Source organism: Lygodium microphyllum, chromosome 16 (genome assembly GCF_053477565.2).
Source record: "Lygodium microphyllum isolate KBCC chromosome 16, Lygodium_microphyllum_v1.1.10, whole genome shotgun sequence".
Lineage (NCBI taxonomy): Eukaryota > Viridiplantae > Streptophyta > Polypodiopsida > Schizaeales > Lygodiaceae > Lygodium > Lygodium microphyllum.
This window is the reverse complement of record NC_141150.1, coordinates 125,727,602-125,737,640: the sequence shown is the minus strand read 5'-3', so window position 1 is coordinate 125,737,640 and position 10,039 is coordinate 125,727,602. Positions and strand designations below refer to the sequence as shown.

Sequence of the window (10,039 nt, the reverse complement as noted above, 5' to 3'; positions counted from 1 at the left end):
AAAGCCATCAACCAAGGCTCTCAAGTGAAAACGAGGGACCTCATCTTCTACATGAGATAGCACCGAACAAGTGGCTAGTCTCCCGGATGAACCGGGCCCTTGCACATGCGACATGCAGAATGATGCATTGTAGGTCGTCGAGCCACCTAAGAAGGAGCCGACCTACCGAAGGAAACTCAAGCAAGTGAGCCACCTAAGGAGGAGCCACTTAGCGATGAGATGCACCCGCGCCACCTAAGGAGGAGTTGGGTTGCAAGGATTTTGCGGGGCTCGTCTCAATGATCAATGAGCGAGACCTCGCCTCATGAGAAAAAACTGGCTTGGTTTGAAAGGCATGGCAGATACATCGCGAGGAAAAATTTTCCAAGGGAACGCAAAGTGCTTCAAGCTTGTGTAGCACAAACTAAGGGGATGAGGGGCAGCTCACCTCTTCTATTCTTGCAAGCATTATGAGCTCAAGGATTCGTGGAATCCAATGAAGGTACAAGGGAGTTTGCTGAGACTGTGCAGAGGCGAAGCAAAGGTGGAACAATCAAGGAGCTTGGAATCAACCAGCCAGCGGTGGTGGTCAAATTGCCGGCATGAGGCTTAGGAAAAGCACTCCCCGAGCAAGGCTAGGAGATGACTGGTGACCAACATGCAAGAGCCGAAAGCGGAACTGTAGTGCCTTCGAGGGAGGGCGTGTGGTCAATACTCCCCTCGGTGCCTCGCGGGAAGTCAGGTGTGAGGAACGCTCTTATCAAAGGCAAAGATCAGAAAAGTGTACAAGAATGCATGTATCTATGACAAAGCAAAACGGAGCCACCTGTGGAGGAAGCGCATGTTATGGGACGGGTGGCTTATCATAAGAAAGCTCGCAACTTGGAATGGGACTTGTTGTGGGGGTGGGGTCATGAAAGAGACAGGAAGCCAGCCGCCAACAGCTAGAGAAGGGATGGACCAGCATGGTTCAAACAAAGGATGAGAGCCGGAGACTACCCCCTTCATTCCTCAGAAAGGAGGACCTCAAGAAGAAAGAACCATGGACTTAAACCCAAGCAGTGGGATCCGCCTTAAACAGGGCAAGGTCGTGGGATTGGATGTACGTTAAACTCCTCTACCCACCACTATGACAAAAGTGAGTGGGACAATAACGTGTGATTGGAAACACATAAAACTCCTCTACCCACCATCAAAGATGAAGATGAGTGGGCATCATGCAACACCGAAGGAAGGAACGGGTGAGGCCAAGAGAGCCAATAGTCCCTTGACGTCTGGGTGAGCCCAAAAGTGGCAACAGTCCCTTCAAGTTTCAGGGTGAACTCAAGATGAGCAACATTCCCTCAAGGTTCTGGGTGAGGCCAAGAGAGCCAACAATCCCCACAGGTTTGGGTGAGCTCAAGAAGGAGCAACGGTCCCTCAGGTGACGGGTGAGCCCAAGAGCGGCAACAACCCCAGGGTGAGCCAATATGGCAACAATCCCTTTATCATGGATTAAGACAGCCGGGTCTAAGAGGGCCCCGTTGGTCAATTCGGCATAGCGATGCCTAAAGCTACCTCTTAGTCAGCAGGTCTCAGGGGATATTGAGATGTTTCACCCACACTCCTTGGCTAAAGCAATCTCTTTAGCACTAAATAGTGAAAAGAAACTTAGGGGTAATCGCATGAAGCAAGAGCATCAAAATTTTAATCAAGGCAAGAGGCTTGCTTTGTCTTTTATAAGTGACAGGTATAATAAATTCAAGCATCCCTTCTTTAAAAGAGAGGAAGCACAACCACACTCTTGGGAGGACAAGAAAGCAAAGGTCGTCAACAACAGTCAAGGCAACCACAACGGTTTTAACGGTCAAGGCGCTCATCCTAACTTCAAGAAGACCAACGGCACTTCCAACCAAAGGGCCGAGGACTGCTTGAAGAGGGTAAAGTGCTTCAATTATCATCGCCTAGGACATTATGCAGACAAATGCCCAATGAAGAAAGAAGAAAAAGCTCACCCTCTTGCTCAAGTCAACATGGTCGAAGATGAGTCTATCCTAGAAGAAGAAGCGGATTTGGAAGACAATGACGACTACGATGATGATTACGATCCAAACTATGAGGGTAATGACGATCAACCGAATGAAGGTAACCCTAAACCCTCATCCATTTCACCTTACACTCTTTTAAAAATCAAAGGTATTGTGCAAGGAAAAGAAGTGAGTATTTTGTTTGATGATGGAAGTAGCCATGATTTTACTTCGAATCACATTGCTAAATCTCTTAATCTACCTCTTACATCATATGGATACAAAGTTAAGATTGCTTTCAATAACCAAAGGTACAATTGCACTCAACAAGTGGAAAACTTAAAGATTTCAATTGAGAACTCTCAAGAGCGTACTTCTCTTGTTGCTCCATTGCATGGGATAGATATCATCTTAGGAATGCCATTTCGTCATGAATTAAATCCTAAGATTGATTATAGCAATCGTTCTCTTACTTTCATGTATGAAGGTCATCAAATTTGTTTACATACTGCATATGAAAGTGAAGATCAACCATTACTATCTCACACTCAAGCTAAAAGGGCCATTTGCAAACGAGATAAAGCATTTCTTGTGTACATTAATGAAATATCTGCTGCACAAGAATCACATTGTAATGATGCACAAAAAGAGTTTCTTGCTCAATTTCAAGAGTGTTTTATGCATGATTTAACGCTGGTTTACCTATGTCTCGACCTGAGGACCATAGCATAGAGACCATTCATGGTAGCGCACCCCTTTATCGAGCTCCCTATCGCGTAAACCCTCTTGAACAACAAGAGATTAAGTCTCAAGTTCAAGAGCTACTGAACTGAGGGCTCATAAGACCAAGTAGTTCACCATACGGGGCACCCGTTCTCCTTGTCAAAAAGAAGAATCGTACATACTGCATGTGTATAGACTACCGCGCATTGAATAAGATCACTATCAAGAATAGGTTTCCTATTCCACGTATAGATGATCTATTGGACAAGCTTAAGGGGGCCACCACTTTTAGCAAGATGGATCTAAAATCAAGATATCACCAAGTGAGGATGACTAGTGAGGATATTTATAAGACTGCGTTTCATACACAAACCGGTCATTATGAATTCCTTGTCATGCCGTTTGGCTTGACAAATGCACCGGCCACCTTCACAAGGATGATGAATAGGATCTTCATAGATCACCAATACTTTGTTATAGTGTTCTTTGATGATATACTAGTCTTTAGTAAATCCGAAGAGGAACACAAGAAACATCTTGCTAAAGTTTTCCAATTACTCAAGGAAAATCAACTTTATCTTAACCCAGAGAAAAGTATGTTTTTCCAACAAGAAATTGAATACCTAGGTCACATAGTATCTAAGGAAGGGATAAAGGTTGACCCAAAGAAGATACAAGCTATCAATTCATGGCCAAGACCCAAAAACTTGCATGAACTTAGTTCTTTTCTTGGTTTATGTAGTTTCTACACGAAATTTGTGCGCAATTTTTCATATAAAGCTCACTATCTCATGTTGTTGCTAAAGAAGAATACACCTTACACATAGACTAAAGTGCAGGATCAGTCTTTTCAAGCACTTAAATACGCTTTAACACATGCACCAGTACTCCAATTACCTGATTTTAATCGTCCCTCCTTTGTGGTTGTTACTGATGCTAGTGGAAAAGGTTTGGGTGTTGTTTTAATGCAGGATAACCATCCACTTGCTTATGAAAGCACGAAATTTAGACCAGCACAGGTTAAGTATAGCACATATGATAAGGAATTGTCTGATGTAGTGCATGCACTTAAAATTTGGAAGCATTATTTGATGGGTATTGACTTTGTTATAAAAACTGTTCATCAAAGTTTAAAACATTTATTCTCACAGCCATTGATTTCAGATAGGCATATTAAGTGGGCTGTATTTATTCAAATTTTTCAACCAATTCTTCAATACCATCTTGGTCAGATGCTTTGAGTAGAAAGACAACTCTTAATCACCTACTATCGGTCATTCATAGTATTTCATTTGAATCTATGCGTGACACTTATGCACTTTATGATGATTTTAAGCATATTTGGACTCAAATGAATCAACCCAATGCACAATCAATTGTTGATTACTCTATTCAAGAAAATTTCTCTATTTTCAAAAGAAATTGTGCATCTCTAAACCATTTCGAAACCCTCTCATAGAGAAATTGCATAATCCATCTTATGCGGGCCATAGAGGTGTAGCAGCCACATTTCAAAATCTATCTCGTGACTTCTTTTGGCCTCTTATGAAACAAGATGTCAAATCCTTTGTTGCTGAATGTTTGATTTGTCAAAAGGTTCAGTCTACCATAAGCAAGAAGTTGGGGTTACTCCATCCACTCTCTATTCTCAAGAGACCTTGGGAACATATTTTTGTTACGTTGTTTCCTCTAACGATGCATAAGCATGACATGATTTGGACCATCATAGATCATTTTAGCAAACATGCTTATTTCATTCCTTGTAATAAGAAATTTTCTGCACCTCAAGCCACTAACTTATTTTTGAAGCATGTATTCACTCACCATGGGTTACCTAAGGTAATAGTATCTGATAGAGATTCCACGTTTTGTAGTGCATTTTGGCAAGCTTTATTCTCTAATCTAGGTACTACCTTAGACTATTCTACTACATTCCATCCACAATCCAATGGTCAGAGTGAGATCACTAATCCGCACAAGCATTGATTTGCTCAAAGCTTATGTTCATACACAACCAAAACGGTGGGATGACTACATACACATTTTGCAATTTGCATACAATAACACCACTCATTCTGCTACTAGAATAGCACCTTTTGAAATAGTAAATGGTCACACACTCCCTACACCTATTACACGATTATCAAATACTATTCATGTTGCTGCTGACAATTTAATTGTTGATTTTGATAAAATTTATGCTGATGTTTGTGCTGCCATTTCCCACTCACAAGAATTGTTTACTCGTCAAGCTAATAAGCACAGGAAGCCTTATCTTTTTAAGACAGGAGATTATGTGATGCTTCACATTCAAAAGCGTCATATCAAAAGTGTTGACACTAACCCCTTTGTGAAGCTAGCACCATGATTTTATGGACCTTTCAAAGTCATTCACAAAATTAATGATGTTGCATATCGTCTTGAGTTGCCTAATCATTGGAAGATACATAATTCTTTTCATATTAGTCTCTTGAAACCTTTTAAGGGTACTGTTCCATCTCATCCTATATATGATGAAGCTCCTCAATTGGTGGATCAAGAGGAACAACTACTCCCTGATGCTATAGTGGACCATGAGACTACCACCACACGTGTTGGTTCTGTGTAAAACCATTATCTTGTGACTTTTAAGAACCATCCTAGAGAAGATGCTAAATGGTTTCCCTAAATGTTTTTCCGTACTTATCCCGAACTTCTGGACTCTTATAATCACACACTAGATAGTTATGAGTGAAGCAACTGAGGACAGTTGCTATCCTAGGTACCCTCCTAGTGTGTACCATCCATGGTTAATGGGCACTATACTCTTATGGATAGCTGGATTGAATTGATCGATTTATTGTCTGTTGTTGGTGTATTAAATACTAATTGTGTGTGATGGACAACTGTAGGTTGGAGAGAGTGATAATGAAGTGAAGGGCAGGATCGACGGATGGCGGGAACACATTTTGGACGGCTTACTAGTAGCCGAGATTACCCAGATTTTTATTATGACTATGGTTAATAGTCACTTGTAAATAAATACCCTAAGAGGGTGCACTTGTAAATAGCCTTGAGATAAACAGATAAGACATACAATAAAAATAGGAGCTTGCTTTTGGGATAAAAGCTCCTTCTTGTAAATAAAGAAGTCCCTTGTCGTGCACCCTAGTTTTGGCACAAAGGTCACCCTTTAATATATAAATACTCAAGATGGAAAGGGTGCCGCCATTTGGAGGGGGAGATTGAACCCATTCTTGTGTTGATGCTTTTATTTGATCTTTACCCTATGTTACACTCTATGCATGGAGATTTCAATTGTTATGCTTGATCTTTATGCAATCTTGTGTAAGTTTGTGCGTACTTGAGGGATCTTGTCCCTTTCAAAGTTAGTGAACTTAGAGTTTCCTAGAGAACTATGTAAATTTAATAGTATGAATTTTCTTACTCAAAAATTACCTCCTTGGAGTTTTTCGCTCTCGGAAGGTTGACACACCCGAATTTGAGTAAGAAATGAAAGTTTCTCTTCCAAACTATTGTGGATAAGGAGAAAGAATGTAAGTGGAATTAGCACGAAAGGAAAAAATGTGAAAACTTTCCACTCCAGGAGCACCCAATGGAGAAGAGAGAATGTAAGAAATTTAGCAAGTCCTCAAAAGAGGGGTAAAACGCATTTTTAGCACATTCTCAGCCAATCAAACAAAGAACTACAAGAAGAGAGGCGCCTCTTGTTGCTAAAATGAGCCCTACATAGTCATCTGGCCCTCTAGAGGCTAAAATAAGCCCTACACATTCACCTGGCCCCCTAGAGGCTATATAAAGGCCCCCTACCTACATCATTGCCTAACCCATACGGAAGAGAAATCTTGTTTGACAACCTCTATTTAATCATTTTTGCTAGTAGGAAAACTTAATTTATCATTTTTCGCTAGTAGAATATGTAATTTTTCTCTTTTATTTATTCAAACTAGAGATTCTTTACTCTAGAAACATAAATACTCACTCCTCTTTACATGGATTATATATTTATTTATTTATTTTTTGAAAAAAGGCTCAATTTTATTTTTAATTGAGAAGGTAGTGTCATTATAATGATGAAATTTTGGGAAATCTAATTAAAGAGTTACTTTAGAAAATTGAGTAGGGGACTAGGAGAAGATAAATAGATGTGTAATTATGGAGTTTAAAATTCTAAAATTAGTGAAAAAATAACATAGAATTTATGGGGAAATTAACTAAACACTTAATTAAGCTAAGAGGATTTGTTAATCACTTCCTCTCACTTAGTATAACCTAGGATAATTTTCCCCTTAATTTGTGAATTAAGAGTATAGAGAATTTTCTAATTTAATGAGTTTTTAGGAATAAATTTATTAGGGAAATTATTTAGAAGAGTTGGAAAATTATGAAATTTGGAATTGAGGCCTCTTAACACCTATAATATTGATTTGCTCCTTGGTGCTCAATATTGAAATAGACATAAGCTAGCTTGATCTCTATGTCCTTCTTCTCTTGTAATGAATTGATTCACTTGAGCCTTAGATTTGTCACCTTGATTTGCTTTAGGATTATATCTCACTATTTGAGATCCAACATTAGACTAACTTTCATTACCCTTGAATGCTCCTTGCGGTCCTCTAAATCCACCTATTTTTTAATGTGCTATTGCTAGAAGTTCCTTTGGGAAAGATTCATAAAATTCTAGAAGCTAGAGGATTAGTTTGATCTGAGAAGCCTTTATTGGGGTTAGGTTCTTGGTTAAAGTTCTTGTTAGGGTCCCAAGAGTTGTGAACATTTGAAGGATTTAGGTTTGAGGGTTGATGTAGATTAGGGTTTGGAGGACAATCTCTAGCACAATGTCTTGGATCAAGACAATTAAGGCACAAATTCTCTGTGAAGGCCTTCTCTTTAAGGAAAATAGGTAGCTAACTTATCTCCCATTGAGGATTAGGTTTGAAGCTGGAATGATTCCACTTAACATCCCAATTTGGTAGAGGTTCCTCCTTGCACTTCTTGGTTAAATTCACTTCTTACTCCATTGGCTTCCCACCATCCAATACGTCTATGAAAGTAGCCAATCAAAGAGATTGCAAATGAGAATTCAATGGAGGGTTCAAAGCTATAATGAATCTAGCCACCTTGACTTCTTAAGTCATTCTTGGAGATGCATATTGCAATAAGATGAGGAAGTGATGATAATATCCCTCCAAATCATTAGGGGAACTTTGAGGTCATTTTTTTGCCTTTTAGCATGTAGAGAGAGAGTGCTCTTAGCCAATGAGAGGAGAGCTTACGCTATGGAATCTTTCTTTTTTAAAATAAGAAGTGCATTTCTTTTGCTAATTTTATTTAGGGGAAATTTCGTGAAAGGGTCTTTTTCATGTCAGAAGTCACCTTTTTTCTCCTCTAGCTCTTCCTTTTCACCCCCAAACCATCATGACAAATGTCGAGCTCAGCCTTCTCTCTTCACGAGGCCACCTACTTTCTTTAGAGCCAAAGCCGCCCCCCCCCCCCCCCCCCCCCCCCCCCCCCGGCTTTCTCGCCATTTTGAATTTTGTTGTTCCCCCTTCTCCTTCTCTTGCTCATTCTTCTTCTTCATTTTTTGGCTATAGAAAACTATGCCAGATCTAAATGTCCTAGTACCTCCATTGAATATATATCCACATATAATACATTTGATATGCAGGAGGGTAGATGGATTCCTATTACCATAGCTAAGGGTAGTTGGATAACTATGCAACAAAACAGGAAAAAGAAACAGGTAACCACCAATCCATTCATTTCGTGTTGGAAAGGAAGAGTGAAGGATTTTAGACACGGCTCAAACATGAAGACAATAAAAGAGGTGCTGGTACAACATGTTTTTATGCATGCCATCTTCAACCAAATACTTGGGATCTTCCTTTACACAGGCCTAACTATAAGTTCTCTTTGCATGTTAAAACTGAAGTTAGATTTATAGCATTTAGCTTTTTATTTTGTAGATTTATATCCCTCCAACTTAGAGGAATGGTAGCCAGTGGAGTGTATTGTTGATATTATTGATGTTTTTCATGCCTCTGTTGGAGAGGAACTCTATAAAGGAAGAACAAGAGGGTTCCTTGCAGAGAATGGTGTGTTCTTTTATGACCATTTCTATGTCTCTCCTAACTCACAAGGATCATGGGGTTCTCTGACCAAGCTTCCACTTCCTGATTTTGGGTGTGAGGAGTGGCCTTTACCAAATTCTAGCACAAGTGAATGCTATAGATGTAAGCTATTCAATGAACTTCAGATATGTATGAAACCTAATATTGCCAGTAAACAGAGAAAAATTGTCCTCTTCATGCCTATCCTTGTGTTTGTAGACTTCTTCTCTAATATGCAAGCTAGAAGGTGTAAAACTTTGTTCTCAGTGAGAAGCTTACAAGCAAAAAATGTTCTTCAGTTTCTTGATGAAGGCTGGGACACAAAAGTAGTTAGTGGAATCACATGTAAGGTGCATCAAGAGTCAATTTCTTGCAAGTATATGGTTGCTACACAAAACTTCATTTTGACATTTTATTATAGTAGATGGCACCATGTGGGTGGTGTCCTAATCCCTCTAGACCAAGACATGGAAGATTTTGGCGTGAATCCAGTCATTGATCTTGATTTGTGGCTCAACAATGAAGTTATCACTATTTTAAAGATAAGGGCCATGTGTACATTGCAACAAGTGAGACAGAATCTTCTAAATGAAGAAATTGAATTGCCAAAGTCATTTTATTTCAAAGTGGATGACAAAAAGGCAAGTTTGTTTGACACTAACATTAATGTTGTTAACATTTCATACTAGCATGCATATCTTCTTACTTTACACTCTTTGCAGGTCTCTAAAAGGAGTGAAAGGAATATAAGATGCAAAGACATCCAAAATGCTGCTGTTTAAGTAATTAGGTAAAAGAAACATGAAAACATAATCAGATTGATTTCTTCAAAGACTTACATATCAAATTACTTTGAATTATATTTACAAGTGCAAACTTTTGTTTGCCTTTTCTGTAGGAGATTACATATCTCGGATTAAGAAGGTTGCTGGAGATTACTATCAAGGATTTACAAAATGCTGGAGATATACAAAAAACTTCCACCTAAATGTAACCCAAAAGGGAAAGATGTACAAAGCATTTTTTTAATGAGAAGAGTCAATCTATTTCTTGTGTCTTGGACTCATCCTAGTAGAGGCAAGTATTGGCTTTGAAGGGGTGCTTGGTGGTGTTCTCTCTTCTGCCTTTCTTGCTTTCTTCTTTTGCTTCACCTTCTTATCCTCCTCTTTCTTCTCCTCCTGTTGTTGTTTCTTCTTCTCCTCCTCTTCTTTGTCCTCCTCCTTC

General features: G+C 39.3%; 1 protein-coding gene across 1 annotated transcript; it reads left to right on the top strand.

Moving 5' to 3' along the window:
* The first annotated feature begins 8,679 nt into the window (after window positions 1–8,679).
* LOC148023396 (uncharacterized) lies at window positions 8,680–9,597 on the top strand. The gene is made up of 2 exons (XM_087695396.1): window positions 8,680–9,456; window positions 9,538–9,597. Exons 1-2 carry the CDS (start codon window positions 8,968–8,970, stop codon window positions 9,595–9,597), a joined length of 549 nt encoding a protein of 182 aa, XP_087551522.1. The 5' UTR covers window positions 8,680–8,967.
* The last annotated feature ends 442 nt before the right edge of the window (window positions 9,598–10,039 follow it).

Bases quoted from the DNA above. Each gene is read 5' to 3' on its own strand.
- LOC148023396 (XM_087695396.1), top strand. From the start codon at position 8,968: ATGAAACCTAATATTGCCAGTAAACAGAGAAAAATTGTCCTCTTCATG. The intron at 9,457-9,537 runs GCAAGTTTGTTT...CACTCTTTGCAG, and splicing joins TCAAAGTGGATGACAAAAAG to GTCTCTAAAAGGAGTGAAAG.